The sequence below is a fragment of the Apostichopus japonicus genome, chromosome 19, assembly GCF_037975245.1.
Source record: "Apostichopus japonicus isolate 1M-3 chromosome 19, ASM3797524v1, whole genome shotgun sequence".
In the NCBI taxonomy this organism is placed as follows: Eukaryota; Metazoa; Echinodermata; class Holothuroidea; order Aspidochirotida; family Stichopodidae; genus Apostichopus; species Apostichopus japonicus.
Window position 1 is genome coordinate 5,216,658 of NC_092579.1, and position 22,499 is coordinate 5,239,156.

General features: G+C 36.6%; 2 protein-coding genes and 1 long non-coding RNA gene across 4 annotated transcripts in view; all 3 read left to right on the plus strand.

Moving 5' to 3' along the window:
- The window catches only part of LOC139959744 (uncharacterized), a 178,470-nt gene that overhangs the window by 27,923 nt on the left and 128,048 nt on the right, over positions 1-22,499 (plus strand). The gene's annotated exons all lie outside the window — the stretch shown is intronic.
- LOC139960591 (uncharacterized) overlaps positions 1-22,499 on the plus strand; it is a 34,932-nt gene that overhangs the window by 825 nt on the left and 11,608 nt on the right. Inside the window, exons 2-3 of the mRNA XM_071959054.1 lie at positions 4,967-5,237; positions 5,635-5,934. Of these exons, the coding sequence (XP_071815155.1) occupies positions 5,225-5,237; positions 5,635-5,934 (313 nt within the window). The 5' untranslated portion in view covers positions 4,967-5,224. The remainder of the gene's footprint in view (positions 1-4,966; positions 5,238-5,634; positions 5,935-22,499) is intronic.
- LOC139960348 (uncharacterized) lies at positions 7,921-18,634 on the plus strand. Of its 2 annotated transcripts, none has more exons than XR_011790490.1 (5): positions 7,921-8,984; positions 10,190-10,249; positions 10,689-10,741; positions 13,965-14,034; positions 17,903-18,634. It is a non-coding gene; the product is annotated as an uncharacterized lncRNA (long non-coding RNA). The 2 variants fall into 2 exon arrangements; XR_011790491.1 differs by having other exon boundaries at positions 10,193-10,249.

The window sequence follows — 22,499 nt, forward strand, 5'->3', positions numbered from 1 at the left end:
TGCGGAATTTATTAAGAACACAACTATTACTTGTTTGTTAAGAGGGAGATCAAAATGGTTGAAATGTAAGTGTAAAAATTTATGAAAAGTTTAGGCCATTGGTAGCTTGTAGCATTTTCCAATTTTAGAGCAACACACAAAATTTGGAAAATATTTCTTCTTATTTTCTGAGCTAACGAGCTGCTAATTTCTACAAATTTGGTATCAGTGAATGCGGAATTTTATTAAGAACACAACTATTACTTGTTTGTTAAGAGGGAGATCAAAATGGTTGAAATGTAAGTGTAAAAATTTATGAAAAGTTTAGGCCATTGGTAGCTTGTAGCATTATCCAATTAAGAGATCAAAATGGAGGAAAGGCTAATGCAAAATTTTATGAAGAATTTAGGCCAGTGGATGCTTGTTGCACTTTCCAATATTAGAGCAACACACAAAATTTGGAAAATATTTCTTCTTATTTTCTTAGCTTACAAGCTGCTAATTTCTACAAATTTGGTATTAGTGAATGCGGAATTTTATTAAGAACACAACTTTTACTTGTTTGTTAAGAGGGAGATCAAAATGGCGGAAAAATAAATGCAAAATTTTTATGAAGAATTTAGGCCATTGGATGCTTGTTGCACTTAAGTGCTGGAAAAAAAAATAAGTGCTATTTTTTAGGTAACAATTTCTATTCTTGGTCAAAACTTCTTGCAAATTCATGCAAGATGAATGCTCCATGGCGTAACAGCTCAGACTAAAAAAGTGTAGTTCCTTTATCATTAATTTTGGCTGTCAAAGTCTGTTAAAATATTCAAATTTGACAAAAATCAATGCAAACTATTGTTAAGTACACAACAGGTGCAATTTTCCTTGCAATGAGGTAAAATTCAAGAAAAAATTAAGGGCAATATGTTTTATCTTAATTTAGGCCAAAGTGATTAGTTTGGCACTAGTGCACATGTATAGCAAATACTGCAGTGATGATACCTTGATTTGATCACAGTATTTAAGTCTTGATAAAATGGTATGACACAAGCTTGCTTCTAGTTTGGGATGTAGGGATGGTTTATTTTGGTCCAAAGTAGTCAATAAAGCAGAAAAAGAAGCGGAAAATGTCACCTTAGCCTTGTGGTGCTATTTTCTCATTGTCAACAGATAAGGCTGCAAACTTCACAAAGCCATTGATCTCATTTTCAGTACTTCTGAGGAGAGAAAGTTGTAGCTAAGCTCAGGCTTTACTTTAATAGGGATTGCATCGAGTCAGTTGACAGTCTTTTTGTCAGTTCTCTTTAATTGGTTTATTTTACTGACGGCCTGTGATTTCCATTATGAAGAATGCAGAGTGTAATGTAGTCTTTTTAAGTAACGATAGGAAACAGATTTTGAATTAATTCCTGACAATGCTAATTACTAATTAGGTACAATTTAGCTTTCCTGTCAAGTTTGTGATAGTGTAGTGAAGTGAAATTTTGTTGTGTGCACCCGCTGTATATAAATTTACATGTATTACGTAACAGTCAGTTTGTAGCGTTAGTTTGTGCACATGGTTTTTGCACGTGTATTTGGAGTTCTGTACACGTTGTTGTATGGCGAGCAGCGTCTCTGCAGAGCTCCGGGGTTCGCCTCGTAAACCCCTTAGTTTTCCATAATTTTATTGCTCTTTCATATTTCTATATAATAATACTCATATCTGGAGTTCAGGAAGGAGATGTCCCCCTTCTTAGAGGCAGGATGCCTCAGGTTTTGGATGGTTCGGCTTCTGGCTCGAAGCCACTGTTTTTTTTCAAGATGGCGGATGCACTAGTAATACTATATATAACGAGCTGGCTGGCGAGAGATGGAGTCTCGATGTCCGTATTTTCAATGTCCGCGAGCCTAGAGTCTTCTTATTCCGCGAGCGAGTTGACTTCAGTATAGTAAGATATTAAGTATTGTTTAAATGCTGTACGTACCCTTATTGTTTATTAATTAGTAAAAAGTAATTACATTGTCTTTAATACTCGTAATACACTTATTTGGAATAAAGATATATGTATGGATGGGAAAATAATTAAGCAAGTTTATACTACGTGTACTAAGTTTTTAGGTGTAAATATTGATTGTAAACTTAGCTGGCGCAACCATATTTCAACTATTTGCAATATAATTGCACGGAATGTTGGCATATTATCTAAGTTGAAATATTATCTATCGGAAAACATACTCAGAACACTATACCAGACCCTGGTTGTCCCGCATCTCACTTATTGTTCCATTATTTGGTCTGGTACATACAACACCAACCTTAACAATCTTATTATACTCCAAAAGGCAGCCATTCGCCACATAACACACTCAGCCCCACGTGAGCACACCAGTCCCCTAGTTAAGAAACTCAACTTACTAAAATTGCACGATCTCATTAAAGTTAAGCTTGCATTATTTGCCTACAAGACCTGGAATGGATTACTACCAGCTGCCTTTGACAATTTTTTAACCAGTAACAGAGATGTACATAATCATAACACGAGGCATGCTAATCATGCCCACTATAATCTCTACAATACCACCATTGGAACTTTAAGCCTACAAAACCGTGCAACAAAAACTTGGAATCTCCTAACGAACGATTTAAAGAGTAAAAAGTCAGTCACATCCTTTAAGAAGTGGTTTTGTAAGGAAATAATAGCTAGTTACTGACTAAAACTAAATTATACCTGTATGTAATTACTATATATATATATATATATATATTGAACATTTAATTTGTACATATTTATGTATGTATTTATACACATATATATATTTTTCTTTTTCTTTTCTTTTCTTTCTTCAGGGAGTCTTCCACATTGTTAAGCTTTTATGCTTTATGGAAGACTTCCCTCCACTTTGTACTTTTGTGGCAAACAAATAAATAAATAATTGAATTGTAGTTTTTAAGTGTTGCCCCTTTGGTTAGGTTGTACTTTACTGTACAAAGTACATGTTAGGTTATGTTTTTGGAACTTGGTCCTATGGGTTTATAGCGTGTCTTGTGTATTGTTAAGCACGTGGGTTTTATTGCGTACCTTTATACTGTACTGTTACATTACCGGTTAGGTTGGGTTTTAGTTTACAGAAAGTCATTGACAGTTAGGTTGTATTGAAAGTTTATTTATTGTTCCTGTATTTTAGTATTGTACTGCTCGTGGTGTAAATAGCGTATTTGTACTCTGAACATTATTGCTACTGTTGTTTAAAGTTATTGTCTCAGAGATTGTCCTTTAATCTTAGCCATTCTGGACAGATATAGAGCGACAAGTCTCTTGAGAGTTTGTGGGTTCAGGAGGTGAAATTCCTGCTGTCTAGGAACAGTAGGTAGAAAATGCCTATACCTGTAATGGGTTGCAGCTGGCATGTGTTGCCCTGACTGTTATGAAGGTGCCAAAAGTCCTCGCCTGTTGGCAAACGTTTTGTATTATTTCAAAGTACAGATTATATCATTATGTTCATTATACATTTCGTAATATTCGGTATTCATTCTTTAATTGTATTCATGTTGTATGGATATTACGTAGCTTGAGTATTTATGGCACAGATAGAGTTCTGTTCTGCTGTATTTTCATAGTATTGAGTATAGGTTTTCCCCCAAGTTTTAATTAGGTCATTAAGAGTTTATTAAGCCATTTATATTGTCATGAATCATGATTTATTTATATGTATATTATCATTTTGTAAGAGTTATTTTGTTAGTTTTGCAACAAATCGTCAGCCGTTGTTTCAACGCAAGAACACTCTTGCATCCTCATTCATAACTTGTGAGTTCGAAGCGAAGAACCCTTAATTCGGTAATTTCCCCCGCCATCCGCGGTTCGCTTCAATAGTAATGATTATATAGATATTACTGTGTGTAAGTGATCACACACAATATCCTGCTTAATTGTCTAAATACCCAATACACTAATTAACAATGGTGAAGATCCCCACTCATTAGCTGTCATCAAGCACACAGTGTAATGTATGCAATTGCTATGCACATGGATTAAACATGATCATTGCTACCCAGGCATGAGAAAGCATTACCACATGTCAACCAGTGTAAGAACGATGGTATTCCTGTAAAAGGCCTTTTTGGTGTCTTGCTAAAAGCAAAGGAACCTATGTATTCAGGTTGGTGTGTGTGTATGCGTTTGTTTTGCTATCTGACAAAGGACTTGAACAAAAGAATATCAGGTCCTCGGTTGTGTTTTCTAAAAAGTCACCACGTCCTTGGAAGAATTCTATGTATGGGGTATTGTTAAGGTTAGAGTACGTGGATTTGAACAATGGAAATACAATGGGGTCCTCGGTCTGAATATAATACAAACATGCGTGTGTATGTGTATGCATGTGACGCTTGGCTTGTGTACACGATATCTCAATAAGGCAATGATGTATCATGATCAAAATTGGTGGGTGGATAGCCCATAGTAAGAGGAAAATCCCTATTGTTTTTGGTGCCCGCAAAGGACACCAAAGGTCAGTTAGATGCCAAAAACGTTTACCTTTAATAATGTACACCTAAAATAACTTTCTTATCTGATTCACTGAGCATGAAAGTATGAGCACATCAGTAGTACTGAGTTTCTGTACTCTAGAGGTCATAGGTCAGTTCACATATAAATATCAATAAGATTTTAGAAACAAATGTGAACACACACAGTTAACTTTAGATGTGGTTTTGTAGATTTTCTTTTCTTCCTTACAATATACATATCCCATTAAGCCGATCAGAGGTCAATACTGTACCTACAGTAGCTGCTTTGACTTCATTTAGTGTGAGGATCTTCTGTGCGAGTAACAAGAATCTTACTCTCTTATGAGGAGTTCAAGAGAAGTTCAAGTCTCAGACAAGCTGTTGGTTACATCTCAAACATCTCAGAATCTTCTGACCAAGGCTAGTCTAAACTGACAGTTAATATTGATGTGATTAGTCGGCAAAGAATTACTAACCTATTATATTTATTCTTGTTTCTCTCTTTCATAGGCATCCATCTTCACTTTCAGCTATCTGAAAGAACAACTTTCTTCAAAGCTAACCCAAACTGACTGTGGGAATTTAGGCCGCTACTTTTCACTACCACCTGATCAAGTGCAGACCATTATTACAAGTCCCTTGCACTCTGAGAACTTTCTGCTTACCCTTGAAGAGAGAGGATTCATACACCCTTCAAATGTGAATCGATTAACTGATGCACTCACTGAGCTGAAGATCAACCATACTTACTTATTAACAGAGACGTACATGAAGCTAAGAGGTAGGCCCCTAATCAGTAGCTCTCTTATAATTGTGTATTTTGCTTCACCTTTTGTACTTCCAAAATGCACTTACTTAAAACGTCATACCCCTGCCCCAGGTGGTGATTTATTCTAGATGCTGGCAACCAAAATGTGCACACCAGAACATAGTCCCACCCCTACCCCCAGAAAGATCCCACTTGAAGTATTGATACAAAACACAGGTGGTGATTTATTCTAGATGCTGGCAACCAAAATGTGCACACCAAAACATAGTACATATGTTCACGTGTACAAGTGAGCAAAAGTCACCATGTGCCATGATGTGGATTATGCATTTTGCAGTGTGCCTGTACATCTCTGTGGATATTTAACAAAACTGGAACTTAATTTAATGTTTTACCTTAAACATTTCAGATCAAGAGACTGAATACGGTAAATTCCTCGCCGGCCTCTCTGCTCATTTGACATTTTCCATAACAGTAAAACTGTGTGATAACTTTGAAGTCACTGATAAGAACAAGAAGACAGTTATCTCCAGTCAGAATCCAGGACTCTCCTTCCTCCTGACAATTGATAAGATGGGTATCATAGATCCTTCTGATGTCAGCAAATTAGAGACTCCTTTAGAGGAATATCGTCTTCTCCAGGCAGTAGCTAAGATACACGAATACCAGTCCTTGGTACTTTCTGACGAAATCAAGTCGCAAGATGAAGGTATTGTAAATTCATGTGTATGTAACAAATTTTACACTCCACTGGTACAAGTTTCATGACAGTGTTAAGGAACATTCCTGACTTAAGACGTCATAGCTCTAAAACAGTTAAATACACAAAATGCACTCTTTATCTAAACATATTATGTGTGAATTACAGGATATTTTAGAGATAATGAAGACTGAGATGTCAAAATATGTTTTGAACTGAAGCACATTGATGGAACTCACAGCTTCATAGCATTGTATGTTGTTGAGAAATATAATACTGCAGGTTTTCACTTTATTATAATAAGTGCATTGTTCTACTGTGTAATCTGTGATGTCATACAGTGACTATACCGACAGCTCATTCTCCTGTAAAATTAAAGTTATGATATTAATCCTTTGAAAATGATCTAGTCGTGTCCCAGGAAGCTGCAGTTTGCAGTGTACTCAAATGACTTCACAGTTAAACAATGCTCCTAATTATGGAGGAGTCCTACTTGATCAGTGACAAATAAATTAAAAATTTATAAATAAATATTATATATATATATATATATATATATATATATATATATATATATATATATATATATATATATATATAGTTATGAATGCGGGCATATGTTTACATTCGTGGGTGGTAGCTGGGGCCTATGTGTACCTTGGGCATCTGTTTACCAACTTCTTGGAAAACATAAGTCTGAGACATTACCAATTCAAATATCGTGCGTTGTGTAAACAAATTTCACTTCGAATGTAGACAACATGATGGTATTTATCAGAAATTAACTTAGAATTAATTGTATGTTCTTGCGATAAAGAGAATTTTCAGTGCAAATCTGAGCCTCACTCAACAGTGTATATAACGTTATTTTCGCATACGGTGTATGTAGGATATATGTTAACCTCAACTTTCCGCTCAATATACGGGAAAACTAGGATATATATATCAGCGACATCCAGAATTTGTATTAAAGACACATGATTGCTATTCTTGGTGAAATTTGGAATATTCTGGATGTAAAATAACGAAAATTGGCAATTTTAGACCATCGCAGTACGAGACTTGTAACGACATGGCGCCATCAACTGTTTAGACACAGCACAGAGGTATACACTGTTCGTACGTACGCGAAGTAGGCTACGACTGTTGTACACATCCTGTATATCATCCAGCAACGTAAGTATCTCATTTTAGCTGTAATTTTATCGGTGAAAGACTACCGATAAGGTGCTCACTTGAAACCAAGGCTTACGCATTGCCTGAATATCCAATATACTTTATGTGAAACTTGTCGCCACTAACAGCAGTATTATTGGATGGAAATTGTGCATATTAGCCGGTTGTATGGCATACTGTACCTTAGGCAAGCCTAAGCTAGGTACTATAGGGTAGGAGGTATCGAGTGTGCCGAGCCGAACAAGTACCTATCTCATTCATTAGGCTACTTGTTTATATTTGAAGGTCATGATTAGGGGGCTTTGGGGATTCCTTGCTGTTCTAAAGAATTGTAGCCTAAATTTACGTGTTACTACTACTAGTATCATGGTGGGATAATTGACGCACTTAAGCCTAAGGATTTGATCAACGATGTACTGTATATCAAGGAAAAATCCAAATCACTCAACTGTATGTGTTTTTCATATGTGTAGTTCCTCAGAAATGTAATGATCTCTAAATATTTAGGGTTCTGTGCTTATGCACTGTACAATTGAGCAGAATTTGACCTCAAAATGTCTGCCGTGTCAAGTTCTTTCATACCCCTAAATTGACACATTCGTTGATAAGCTAACTGTAGTGTAGTGTAGTGAGGCCTTAGTATACATCAATTGACTTTGTATGCAGTTTGCTATGCTCTGAGCCTCTAAGCTCAGACAGGTCAGGTCCCAGAGATAAGTGGTATCATATTGAGGTAATGTTGGTTATTTTTAGGGTGTAAGATTCCAAATGACCAAGAAACGTGCAAAACTGGGTGGAGGGTGTTAAAAGCTTTTAAGAAAAACCACAATTTGGTCAGCAAATAGCTGAAATGGATTCAAGCTGATGAAATATGTAATTCTGCTACACTGCAAAATGTTTAGGTGGCCTGCTGTATCGTTGCTAGTAATATTTGAAGGTGTGTCAATTACGAGGGTGCGTCAATCATGAAGCCTTTACTATACTACAGTTAGTTACTACTGCACGTGTAATGTATTGAATGGTGATACCTAGTACTAGGTACTGCAGTACTGGTAGTCCTACAACTTACAAACTACATGTAGGCTAATCAATCGCAAATTCAACCAATTCAATGCATCCTCACTAAGAAAGTAAGTATCACATTTATCATGCTGGCAAATCAAAGCAGCTGTCACCACTGCCATTACCACTCAACAATTTGAACAATAAAGTACTACCGTGGTATTGGGCCATTTTCTTTGAATAAAGGACCCAAGGAGTTCTCAATCATCATATTTTTCTGATGAAATGCAATTGGTTTTTGATTTGTTAGTGCAATGTGAATTGTGTAATTTCAATTGAACAATGCTTTGATAGGGAAATATTGGAAGGTTTGGCTGTCAATAAATTTGAGCTTAGGCTGGACAATTGTTTAATCAAAATCTTCATGACTTATGGAAGTGGATTGACTTCATTTTAGTCCATATAAGATTGTATATTCAATCAACAGGGAACATAATGAGAATGCTCACGCTTCAACCTACCTTTTGGAGATAAAGCCCACCAGCCTGCTATGCTTGACTAGTCTAGAATTTTTTACTCATTTATGGCCAGACACAATTGTTCAAATAGTGCAGATTAGAGAAGGGTGTCTTTGAACTCAGTCACATCTATGTATAATACTCATAGAGTAACATAACATATCCTAGGCCTATACTGTTACTTTAGTCTTAGAAGAGTTGTGACCATCCATCTTACACCTATTTTGTATTTCAGACCTGTAGATGAAGTTATGTCCAAGATTAAGAAAAACTAGCCATTTGCAGGCAGCTATTAACTACAGTACTGCAAAGAGAAAACAGATCACACTTCATTGACATCTTGTTGGATAGATGACAAAATAGGTACAGTACATTGTTAAATTTTGTATCTTTTCCAGTTAAACTTAGTACAAAGCATTTTGTCAGAGTTTATATGTAACTTAAAGTGTGCTTGCTGTATTCCAAGTTCCAACATTCAACATGCCAACTCTACAAGAGATAATGCTCAAGCCAAGCTAGACATGATCTGAACCTCTCAGAATCAATCAGTTTAACAACATTTATTTTTTCATCGTCTTTGCAAACTGAACTGTACCAGAAGAACACATACTAGTGAAAAACATAAGAAGAATGATGTATATATTTCCAGGCTAATTTGAAGTCAGAGCTTTTTTTTTAACTTCTACAGTCTACAGCTAGAATGTAATCTCATAAGCTTTTAAAGTGATAGCATGCTTAATATGGGGCCAGTAAGTACAGATCTTTAAGATACAATTAGTTGATTTGTTGCAGTTTCTGTGATCATGGGAGATGTATACGTCTCACATCTCAATTGCTACACATACCAATTTTCTTGCAAAATTTTAAGATTTTGTGTCATGTTATTATACAGAAAGGTCTTGATCCGGCTGCAATAGTCTCTTTAAAGCTTTGATATGAGATTGATATAAACTAGTGTTTGCACTTGTAACCCAAGTACCCGCCCAACTGATTGCTACCTGGTTCCGAACATACTACCCGGTTCCGACGTAAAATGTAAAGTTATATTTTTGTACGAAATGTATAAGTTTGTTCAGGAAACCTATTGCCGCATTGTGTTTAATGTTTGCCACAATGCCCCCGAAAAATAAATTACAGTTACTGTAGAAATGTTGATACGACTCAAATCCATAGTCGCCATAGTCACAAGCTGCTACTGTATTTCATCAGTAAACACGTCTGATTCTTCTAGAATTGATGTATGTTACGCCTAATGTTCAGTTGTAACATAAGAACAGGCCTCGGAATATGGCCAATATTTTTACTCAAAGTAATGATGCACAAGTAAGTGCAAACTTCCCAAGTTAAAAAGCAACATTGGAGTAGTTTTTAGTTGTTATGATTTCTTTATGTTATGTTCTGTCTGGTAATGTTCTACAGTAATTCTAGAGAAGTTACCACAGTACCGTTAGGTACCTGAACCTCCCCCCCCCCCCTTCTCCTTCATATCTCTACTTACATCAATTCTTTAAAGTGCATTGAATTTCATTTATATTAAAATCAATTGAGGAGTATTTGTTTCTCTTTAGCAGCCAGAGAATGAGGAAGAAGCTACAGACAGTGATGTCAGAGATAACTCTGTAGTACCCGTAAGTTTTCGTTGCACTTGTTTTCCATTCTGTTGTTTCGGACAAATTTGTTTATAAGTCAGGTAAGTTGCAGACATTTATGGATATGATTGCACCTGTGCACTAGCTCTTTTTACCACACAGAAAAGTGATACTCTGATAAGCCCTTTCTCTGGAGAGTTAAGACTTTGTATTTCTGTGGAGGTGTGAGTGTGTGGGGGGGGGGGGGGATAGCATGGGATTGGCTGGTAATCAGTTTGTTCATGGCTGAGTGCCTGAATTTCTTGCTGTCAAAAGTTCTTGCAGTCAAAAGTTGGCTGACTACTGGTTTAAGTACACTGGTTTGAAACCACAAATCTATTTCATATAAAATACACTTATATTTAGTGTTGCACTTTATTTAAAATACTCTTTCATTATACTTCTTTCAAATCTACAAAATGAAATTTCTTCCATGCAGCGACCAATGACAGTTCCAGCCTGGAAAACATGTCCTTTTGTGGCCTTTTGAAGGTAATCCTTCTGCTTTATTTATCATCTAAGAAAGATTCATCAATAGAAATTAAGGCTGTGTAAAACAGAGCAATATAAATCATGCTCATCTAATCAATACTGTAGTTCGTTTAACAGCCTTTACTGTACATTAACTTTGACAAAGGCTTGCTTTTATTTTACAGTATTGATTGATTGTTTACTTGGTTGATTAGTTGGTTATGTTTGATTATTTAAATATCTATTTTTATTGCAACCCCATTAAAAGAAAACATTTAATAAAATGGATAAATCTAGGACTATGCCAATGTGTTAAAACTATAAGATATCTCTTTGCAATTGCAATGCAAGAAAGCAAATTGCAAAAGCATGTGTCAATTGAGCAATAGGATCTATGGTACATGACCCTAACCTGCTAGGATCACCTTAAATAAACTTAATGTTGACATTGTAATAATGTGTCAGAACTCATTCATGCTTGCTTCATATGTTATTCCATACAGATAGCAATTATCCCCTACTCATAACTTAAAGTTAAACCAGTCCATGATGAAATGTTGAAAGGAATAATATATCCTAAAGTATTCACTAGAAAGCGGACAAGTCAATACCAAATAAATTGGAAAAAGGCAAAAAGAGTACTGCATAGAATCCAATATTAAAGCACTATAGTGAGGTTGATCTGTATACATCTTATTGCCATTTATGCATTTGGGATTTTTAGTGGGTAAACTTCATGTTCATTGTGTATCTGTAAATGTTTGTTCATTCATTCAATAACTTTAAGAAATTGTGTATGCCCAGTTAGAATACTCACTCTAAAACCACATTGAGAGTTGCCTCCTCTGTTGATTGCCTAATTTTGTTACTGCAGGCAATACTGCATGTGCAGAGGTTAAAATTGATCCCTTTTGACCCTGTTTGTAATGGGGAGAAACATTGGGGCTGTGAAAAATTATCCCTTGGCTTCTGTTTTGCAACAAATGGCAAGGGGATGGGGAATTTCTTGTCCTGTATTGCTCTGTACGTACATTAAGGTCAAAAATAGCAGTGCTAGACATTTCACTATTAATTTAGCATACTTAATAATGTTGCCCCACTCCAAAACATCTCCCCCTTTCTCTTCAATCTCGACCCTACCCCTCCTCTAAACCTGTTAAGCAGACCCAATGCAAGATAACATTGAAAGTTTCCTCCCTTTTTTTTAGATTGCCTTATTATGTTATTGATAACTTTCAATTATGAAGAGGTAAACATAGACCCCAATTATCCATATTTGCAATGGGCCACAGGGATTTATTGTGGGCTATCAAATATTCCCCCAGCTGGCTACCATCTGGAAGCTAAGGGTAGATTTCTTGGTGGTCCTGATTTATCCCCCCCCCCCCTTATCCTCCCCTCCTTGTTTGGCTAAACTACAGGATATATCCCTACCCTACTTTTCTTCTTTTTATTATCTAACCGATTTAATTTCACGGTAGTATTCTTAGATATACTTCCCAATATACCTTTGCCTATATGTAATAATGTTCACCTACTCCCAAATATCTTTGTCACATTTTTCCTTTAATGTCTACCCTCACCCATTCTCCATGCCCTCGTATGCATGAAACGATGTAAAATCAAATTGAGAGGTGCTTCCTTTAGTGATTGTCTAATTTTGATAACTGCAATACTCAATGTGTATAGGTTAACATAGACCCTATTTTAAACTGTTTCCAACGGAAGGATCGGAGGGGGGGGGGGGTGATCATTGGGACTCTGAAGTGTACCCCCAGCTGGCTTCCATCTGGAAGCTGAGGGTAGACTTCTTGGTGGTCCTGATTATGTTTTTAAGTCTTCCCTGTGGATGCTCTGCCTCCCCCCCCCCTTGTTTGTCCAAGCTACTGGGCATATTCCTGCCCTGTTCTTTTCTACCTAAGGGATGAACAAATGTCAGCGGTATTGTTTAAAAAACTTCTGTTATACCTTCCATCTGGAAGCTAAGGGATGACTTCTTAGCGGTCCTGATCCCCGTTTGATCCCCTTCCTTTTGATAAGCTACTGGGTATATCCTCTGCCCTCCTTTTTTGTTGCCTGGCTAATAAATTAATTTCAAATGTGGTATTCCTATATACTTACTAATACCTTTGCCTATATGTACTTAAGTTATCCCAACCCAATATATTTCTCTTGATCACTTTTAATGTATAGAGGTTAAAGATGTATAGGCCCCTAACTAAATGCTATACTTGCTATATGATTTCAAACTGCACTTTTCCTGGAGGCATTACCCTCTAAACTTTTCCCATAATGCTAAATAAGCAAAGAAGATGGCTGGATGTCCCAGTGAGGTAAATTACCTTCAGGGTGGTAATATGAAGAGTATAAAAATTATGACCATATGCAATGGACCATATTTGAAAATTTTGCATATTTGGGGTCAATACAGCATACCTTTAACATAGACCCTTTTTACCCTGTTTGCAATGGGAGAATCATTCTGGGGCCGGGCTGTGAAACATTTCCGTTCTGTCTTGAAGCTAAGGATGTTAGGGGGGGGGGGGGGTTGTTGGAGTTGCCTTGACCTCCATTGCTTTGGCTATCCTGTACTTTGAGGTTAAAGGTAGCAATAGTAGTATTTCATTTATGTACTATTTTAACCCACGTTAAAGAACCCTCCCACTTTCTGTTCAATTCCTACATTTACCATCATCTACTCCTGGTATGTATTGAACCAATGCCAAATCACATTGAGAGATAACTCCCTTTTTGATTTTGTAATTTTGTTACTTTCACACAAAATATTGTATACCTTGAAACTTTTGCTATAACCTGTATAGGTTTAGTATACACCCCATTGAAGGGTAGGGGGAATGGTGATGGCAAATGGGCTGTAAATTTGTATCTCTTGGCTTCCACTTCAGCTGAAGGGATGTACATACCACATAGTATATGTCCCACCTATTTTCTCTTGCTATAAGAATTTGACTCTCCTGTACAAAAAAAAATGCAATGACTCTCTGTAGAGTAAGCAATTACCCTGACATGTCACACAATTGAATAGAAGCATGCTGATAACAGCTAATCATATATGGTGTAAAATAGTTTTTGAATAATCTACCATTTGATTTTAAAATGTTGTATATAGGACTTTTGACATCATATACTATTTTAATTGTACATGATTTCATCTCATTCAGCTAGTTATGTTCAATCTTCCTGATCTTCCAAAATTATGATGTGTTGGATATTTGTTTTGCAGAAACACACACAAACTGGCTGCAACAACATGACAGATGGAAAATATTCAGTCTCTGAATCAGATGAGGATGGTGAGTTTGACTGTTTCTCCACAGGATTGTCCTTAGCCGGCTAACTAAATGTAGTACCTTGTAAATTTCCAGCTAACTGCACTCTGCTTGCTTTTATGTCATCTTTATGTTACTGTACAATAAACCACATATAAAAAAGTGAGGTATATGACTAGAACAGAACAACTGTTGAAGATATAATCTTATAGGTCATACTGCTGTATTGGCCCCAAATATAGCATGCTACCGCAAAAAAAAGTTTCCTACAATTATGTAATCCACCTGCCATGGTCGTAAAATGACCTCATTTTAACAGTTAGCCTGCACTGCCTGGCACATATCTTTCCTTGTATCAGAATCTTTGTGTATAGACACTGTCTTGTAAACTACACTGTCGACATATAACGATATATTACCACACAGTGTTTACACGAAGAACCCCACAGTGTCAAGCTGTGCAGACTACTTCATAGTGACCATCATCGAGGTAAATGAATCTGGAGAAACTATCACACAGTAAATACGCGCGTACGCGCGTACCATGCATGGAGGGTCATGTGATGTGTTCCAGGGTGGTACTAATATATTACTCTCCCATTACGCATGATGATTTCACCCAACTAGTACGTAAATGTGTACGCGTGCTTAGAGCAGCAGACGACACCCGTTACCTAGCAATAACCGTACATGTAGCCTAACGTGATAGCTATATTCCCGTCGAGCAGCATTAGGCTCTGTCCAATGGAGAATTCCATGGTTGCACTGAACTTAACATTTCCCCACAGCAACACGTCCAGTTCAACAATCCTTTTCGACAAAAAATCGTTTTTGATAATACAATTCAGACATCGACATTTCCCGCTGCAAGCCCAATGTATCTGTACTTGTTCTGTGCCAGCATGTCTAACGTTAGCATATTAGCTATGAAGTACCAGTACCTTCTTATGCCGTTAGTTCCCATGTCCGAACCGACAAATCTTTCATGAAGTCACTAACACTATTCTCGAACTGCTACACAGAAATATCAGTTTGGTACCACCCTGGAACACATCACATGACCCTCCATGCATGGTACGCGCGCGCCCAATTGACATGAATCCTCCAGATTCATTTACCTCGATGGTGACCATCGGTGAAGGTGGCAGGTTGATAACATAATTACGAAACTTTCCTAGCTATTGCGTGCTATAATTGGTCACAACACAACATATTTTGCAATGTAGCATTTACACATACTGAAATACAAACTTTTCTTACTTTGGTAATAAACTGGAAACAACAATTAAGGCTATTTAGGGACCATTTTCATCTAAAGGCTAGAGGGTTCAGTTGAAATTCAAGGCCAAAGTCTGAAAACCTCAAGTAGCAGTGGGTACATTGTTTAGATATTAACTCTTTATCTTTAGACATTGATCAATTTATAAAGAAGAATTCCACTCAAAAACTTGCCTGAATTCATCCTTTCATATACAAATTTAGTCAGACTATAATCAAGCATTCACATTTAAGTATGTCCGATATGAGGAGAAGAAAGAGCATGGGGAAATTCATCCTCATCACAGTAAGCTGGTCAACCATTAATACTCATTTACATAAGGACAAGCACACAATCTGTAGGCATACATGACACTTAAAGAGGGGGTGAAATGGACAGATTTATGAATCATTATTTTATATACCCTCGTAGCTTTCCAATGATACACAATATGTGTCAAACAAAGCTTGCATCCTCCAGGAATAAACAATCAAAAATTCTCGGGCAATAAAATCTTTCCAAAAAATTGTTGTATATATGGTCGAGGAACCCAGCTCACTTCCGAGACGCTTTTTTTACATTCTTAAACTTCTGAGTACACACAACATTACACTGTTGCAGTGCTCTATAGTAATTGAGATTAGGTGACTGGCGTTGTGTTATGATTTTAACGTAACAATTGGATGATACAACTTACACAGGCTAGCCTGTTATAGAACGTCTATTAGTTAGGTCTAGACCCATGTTACTACTACTAGTACTATAGGGTTGCACTTGCACTGGAAGTAACACAATTTCTAGAAGATTTGCTACTATGTTAAGTAGCAGGATCATCGACATTCGAGTAAATTTAACTCATATTATGGTCTTAATAATGGTGGTTTTGTTTATGCTCAACCGTCCAATTTCGGTTCAGGATAGTCCAACCATTCTGCTCGGGGACTTCCATCGGCAGCAACGCGTCTCGGCCATCGGGAACGTATTACAATTCTTCTGCAAGGGGCTCAATTGATAGGATAAAGCACCAATATCTTCATCACCCTCAAAAACTATTTCCTCTTCTTCTTCCTCAAGAAAATAATTGTTGTCAAAGCTTTTGAATGTTCTGAGAGGTAAAGGCCCATTTCCTCGGAATCGGAAGATTCGGGAGATGACTTTTTCAGTTGATGAGGAGAGTGTGTTGTAGTTACCTGTACGTAGTAAACTGAATGACGCCGTAACAGTAAATATCGGGCAGTCGGCTTTGGCTGAAATGGTCCCTTTACTGACGTCATATGAACTGCAGGTTTTTTTCACGAGTGTCTGCTCGGGAGTTCTCTAGGGAATACTTCGACAGCGAATTTCTGGCTTTGGCAGCTGCATTTACGGGAAGTAGTGAATGCATGGTGTTGAAGTAATGTAGATAAATATTTCTAAGACATGAAAATCCACCATTTCATCCCCTCTGTAACTTCCAAGTTATGTCTCATACAAGAGTTGAATTTGATTAAACTCATGTGTTTTTGCACCATATTGACTGACAAAAAGCTTGCTTTGCTTTTGGAAATGTCAAGAAGTAAAACCATAGTCAACCAGGAAGCTCATAGCCCATAGTGTTTATGTCTATGTTACTTCAGATTTAAGGCAATGAAGACTCGCCCCAAACCGTGTGCGGCCATCTGCAAAACTTAACTTTCTGTTGCTTGCAAGTGAAGTTTTGTTCGTGTCGCTTCAAAATGCCGACAGTAATGAAACGTGATACCGTGTTATCTTTAGCTGGACCTGAGATGTCCATTGCTGTATCGTGTATACACTGTGCCATGGGTATTGACCGCAGCTGTATGTACTGACTGTACACTAGTGTCTTATTACCGACGGTAGCAAGCTGTGTGTGTATTTTCTGGCATCGATGGTGGTGTCTAACACTTCTGTTACACCTCACTCGAAACTAGGTCAGATTACCGGCATTAGATGTTCTTTTTGCGCGAGTCTTCACACCCTTTAATTGCCGTCATAGTTTGTTTTGGGTCAGCCAGAATGAAAGTTTGAAACAGTTAAGTGTAGTAAAACAGAAATGAAGTATTTTGTTTTTCCTTTAAAATGTAGAAGCCTGTATTATTCATTCTCTTCATCGTTATGTACCGTTGCTACACAACATTGCTAATCTGTCACTCACATGTAATATTGGTTTATTGCAATGTGAAATCAAGTGGTGAAACACACAGAATGGACAAGAGTGGACTAACTACACTGTAAGACAAGACTGGACTAACTACACTGTAAAACTCCTTGTCCCTTAAATCATTCTGAACCACAATATGGCTATGTTGATGAATAATCCAACCAGAGTTCATAAGTAATTTAGGCTGTTATCATATATATATCATATACCACAGGAAAATTTACACCAGAACCTGATGAAAGAAGCATGGAACTGGGAACACTTCGTGAAAGTTGTGAAAGTGTCTTCATCTGAATTTATTGAAATCTATATTTCTTTTTAATTAAAGAAGACATCAATGTCGATATCAGTAATGATTGGCTCTGTGTACAGTGAATGTAATTGGGCAGTTTGTGGTGACCGTGGGTGTTACCAATGCATTTGCAACCATGGTTTAAGTGCAATTTGTCATTTCTTTTACTTCTTATTTACAGCTCATAAACCGTTTCAGCAAAGGCAAGGATGTCCACAGAGATTGTCACAGTGCCCATTCTGTTCAAAGACCTTGGCTGGATCTCAGCTTTCTCGACAAAAAGAAATCAAGAACCATTTCAATTAAGAATTTTGACAAAAGGTGACCATATTTGACTATATAGCATATTTGGGGCCAATAGAGCATACCTTTGATACACTGTTCATTTCTATCACTTTACCTCCATTGATTCATTAATGTGAAATTTAATTTCTTATCAGTACAACTTTCATGTTTAATAAAAGCAAAATTGACAGTCTACTGTAAATGTGATGCCCATTTGGATGAATCTCAAATAATAGTTAAAGTAAATTTCACGTGGCTTTACTCAGCTTAGTTTTTCATCAATATATCATCATGATACATTGTTGTTACACGATGCACATTACAAACATTGTACCATGGGTGATTCATTAAAATGTGTATATCTGATCATCAGCACAATCTTCCTTCTTGCAGAGCATAAATCCTTTCTACTTTAGCTGTTCTCTTGTTGTTATGTGACTGTTCATTGCCAATTTTCTAAATTATTTATCAAAGTTTACTTATTTTTCAACACACAATATTCACACAACACATTTTTCTTAGAGAGTTTTGTTTATTTTCCCTTCTTAATAGTGGAATCAATGTGCCACATTGGAATAAGAAAAGAGACTTTAAAAAGAAATAAAAAAGAAAAAAATGTTTAGCAAGTTCAACATTATTGTTCAACACTGTTATTAGTCACAACAAGTTCAACATGATACTTACAAGTTTATACAATAGAAAGCAGTAGTGGCTCCTGCTGTATTTATCATTAAAGTCACAACAGGTTGAAACAAGTTTCATTGGAATTTGCTGTATTAACAAGGAGAAACCAAATCTGTCAATTCGATAAAACCAATAATAATTGATACCCTATTGTATGACACTTAGTTTGGCTCTTGTTTGTTAATCATAAGTGTCTGCATGTGTTATGTTGAGACTCTTGTCACTGAAGCTAATTATCACCAGTATAACTGTCTTCATTATATAAATTGAATTATTATATTATATTGAATTGTATTGAATTATTGTAATGAAATGACCTAATCTTAATCTTCATTTTTCATTGGATCATTTTGATCTCTGGAGTTGTTTTTACATTGTTGACTTCAATTATTCAACAAGGATTTTCCTAAAAATATATGACATTTGCATTCAGTGTTGTAGCCATAATTGACATAATTTTGCATGAAAAAATCACCTAATATACTATCACACATTGAAATTAATTATCTCATGCATTCTGTGTTGTATCTTTGACCTCCTATGTATAAAATAACCAAGCATATAGTGTCAAGCATTGGAATTCTTCATTTCATTCATTTTGTGCTGTATCCACCATGTACTTCACTTAATGTTAAAGAAATAGCATACTGGTGCATTCTTCATTTCATGCATATGTATTGCAGCTATCTTTGATCACCTTCGCATGAAAATAAATCACCAAACCTACTGTGAAAGTCAATATTGAGAATGACTTAAAATATGATATAGATAGTCCCACCATTCAGATGTAATTTTTTTTATTTAAATGCACACTGAAAGTGCCTTTATACTTGGTATGTTAAGGATCATGTATGCACTTTTAACAGTAGAGTTAACAATTGAAATGAAAATAACTGGCTGAAAAATTACGCTTTAAGCATTGTTGTCTAATCATTCCAAGTAGCTGGAGTACTACTCAGTCTAGCACACATACCCCACTAGGACTTCTATGGCCTGCACTGACAATCCCATGTTCAAAGACATTCACAATTTATGAAGGACAAAAGGCATTGTAGTCAAGCCTAAGTGGTCTTGTGGAGCCAGATTCGCTGATAAAACATTTTACACTTAGGTTTGCAGGTTAAAGAAAGCAGCATGAAAGCTTGAAAATAAAAGATAAAATAAAAAAAAATTATATAAAAGACAGAAGGAAACAACTTAGGCTCATATTCCGCTATTTTGTAGTACCGGTACTATAAGATTTCAAGGCCAGAATTCTGCCTAAATTAAGCATTTCATAGTGATGGAATCCTCTGTTTCAGGTATTGTTTAAAGTGAACTGTCGCAAATTGGTATTGTCCTATATGCATAATAGACCCATTCATTAATGGTTCATCCACCTGTCCTACTTTTGAATATATTTGTTAACTCACAATTGAAATATTATGTAACATCTTGCCAGTCCAAATGCTTTGCATAAGTTTAATCCTCTTGGGATTACATAACACAAGTAAAACCCTTTGTGTAGGTTAATAAATGTGACAATTAAAAAAGCATGAAGTTTGTCTTCATTTGTGTTTGTGCTTTTGTAATCTTTTGTAGATTATTTAGGCAACCAGATGGAACAAGATGGAAAATGTAGTAATTCACTTTGCAGTACATTTCCCCATCCTTGTCTTTTTTCTACATTTAGACTGGAGAGGAATGTGTTTCTTCAAAGTTTCAAACACTCATTTGGAACAAATAATTTCAGCTTCATTGTTTGTTTTCCATGATTGAACCCTATACTATAGAAGAGGGGTGTTAAAACTGTCCAATTTACCTTGGCTATGTACCTAATGAGGTGTTATGTATCATCCTCCCTTTTCAGTGGCTGACCTGTCCATTCAGGTCAAGGTAGTAGCAGTCCTGGATATTTCACTTATACCATTTGTAAACTAAATGAACCTACTCCAAAACATCTTCCTCTTTCTCTTAATCGCTGCCCTTACACATCCTTCACCCCTGGTATGCAGTGAATCAATGTATCTGTCTTGCAAAAAGGGGGAGGTACAAAGCCTGCCCACTCATTAACAGTGTTCGATATTTCATTTACTTATGTTACCCAACTCCAAAACACCATCCCCTGTTTCTTCAATCTGTGCCCTTACCCATTCTCCATCTCGTGCTATGCAGACCCAATGCAAACTCAAATTGAGAGCTACCTCCCGTATTAATTGCATAGTTAATTCACAACTGAAATAGACCCTGAAAATTTTGATGCAATATCTGATGACAATAAATATACTGGTTAACATACACCCCACTTTTTGGACAGTGAAGCCTTTCCTGTTGTTTTAATGCAACTAGGCGGAGGGGGTTTTGGCCCTACTTTTTTTCTATGACCTGTACATTGTCATAAAAGTAAGTATTCCTAAAGAATTAACTAACAAGTTTGCCTATATATAATGTTTCACCACTCAAAATCATTTTCCACTTTGTGTCCACCCCCGCCCCCTACATCCCCGGCATCCACTGAAGCAATCCAAAATGACATTGGGAGCTGCCTCCTTTATTGATTGCATAATTTTGTTTCTTTCACACCAGATATAGACCTTCAAAACGTGAGTGCTAAATCTGATAACACTAAATATATGTGGAGATTAATATACACCCCTTTTTTGGTGGGGGGGGGGGCTGTGAATCATTTCCATTTGTCTTTTATGCAACTGAGGGGAAGTGGGTGTCCTGCCTTTCCTTTCGTCTATGGGTTACCTGCACAAAGTTAGTATTCCAGGATAATTTAACACATAACTTTGCCTATATTTGATTTTACACCACTCCAAAACATTTTATCCTTTGTGTCCAGGGCTCACCCTTACCCATCCTCTCCCCCTAGCATGCAGTGAACCAAAGCAAAAACACATTGGGGCTTCTTCCCTAGATAATTGCATAATTTTGTTTCCTGCATACCAGATAAAGACCAGCCTACAACATTAATGCCATAACTGCAAATGCTAAATGTATGTAGATGTTAACATACACCCCAGTTTTGGGGGCTGTGAATTATTGTTCTTTATTTTTTTCATGCTGTTAATGGGAGGGGGGTGCTGGCCTTCCTTTTGTTTATTTGTAACCTGACATTACATCAAAGTTAGTATTGTAGGATATCTCACTACAATAACTTTGCCTACCCCATTTTTGTTGGGGGGGGGGGGTAGGAGCTGTGAATCATTTCCCTTTGTTTTTCATGGAAGTAAGGGGAGGCGGTGTGGTACCCTTCCCATGGACGTCGCTAGAGGGGGGTGTGGGATGTCTCACCCCAATCTTGGTAAACTGACGATAGTTGTAAAATATGAGTGCGACAGTCGGAATTTCCTACTGTCGCACTCTAATTTTTCCGACTGTCGCACTCTAATTTTCATACATTCTTGTAATTTTGAGTGACCTAAAATTTCCAGTCAAAATTGACCTTTAATCAGTCATATTTACCACGTTTTCCTTGTCATGTTGAAAAATTGTGTCTCGCGATCCTTATACTCCACCATACCAAAAAAAAATGCCTAATAGAACCACTGTGCAACGTAAGCATATATAAAACTCAATGCTAATCTACGGAAGCTTAAAAGTGCCATCAACATAAGAAAAACTTTGCCCCATAAGGCGAAATTTTCAGTAAATTGTTTAGATAACAAGATAAAATCTGATGAAAAGACAGAGAAATGTTGGATTGCTCAGTTGCTTTAACCATGGAGGTAAAAACAGACTGAGCAATTGAACAATTATATGAAAAATGTTTAATTGACAACTTATCATATCTCGTGAATTGGACATTGTGCTGCAAAATGTTC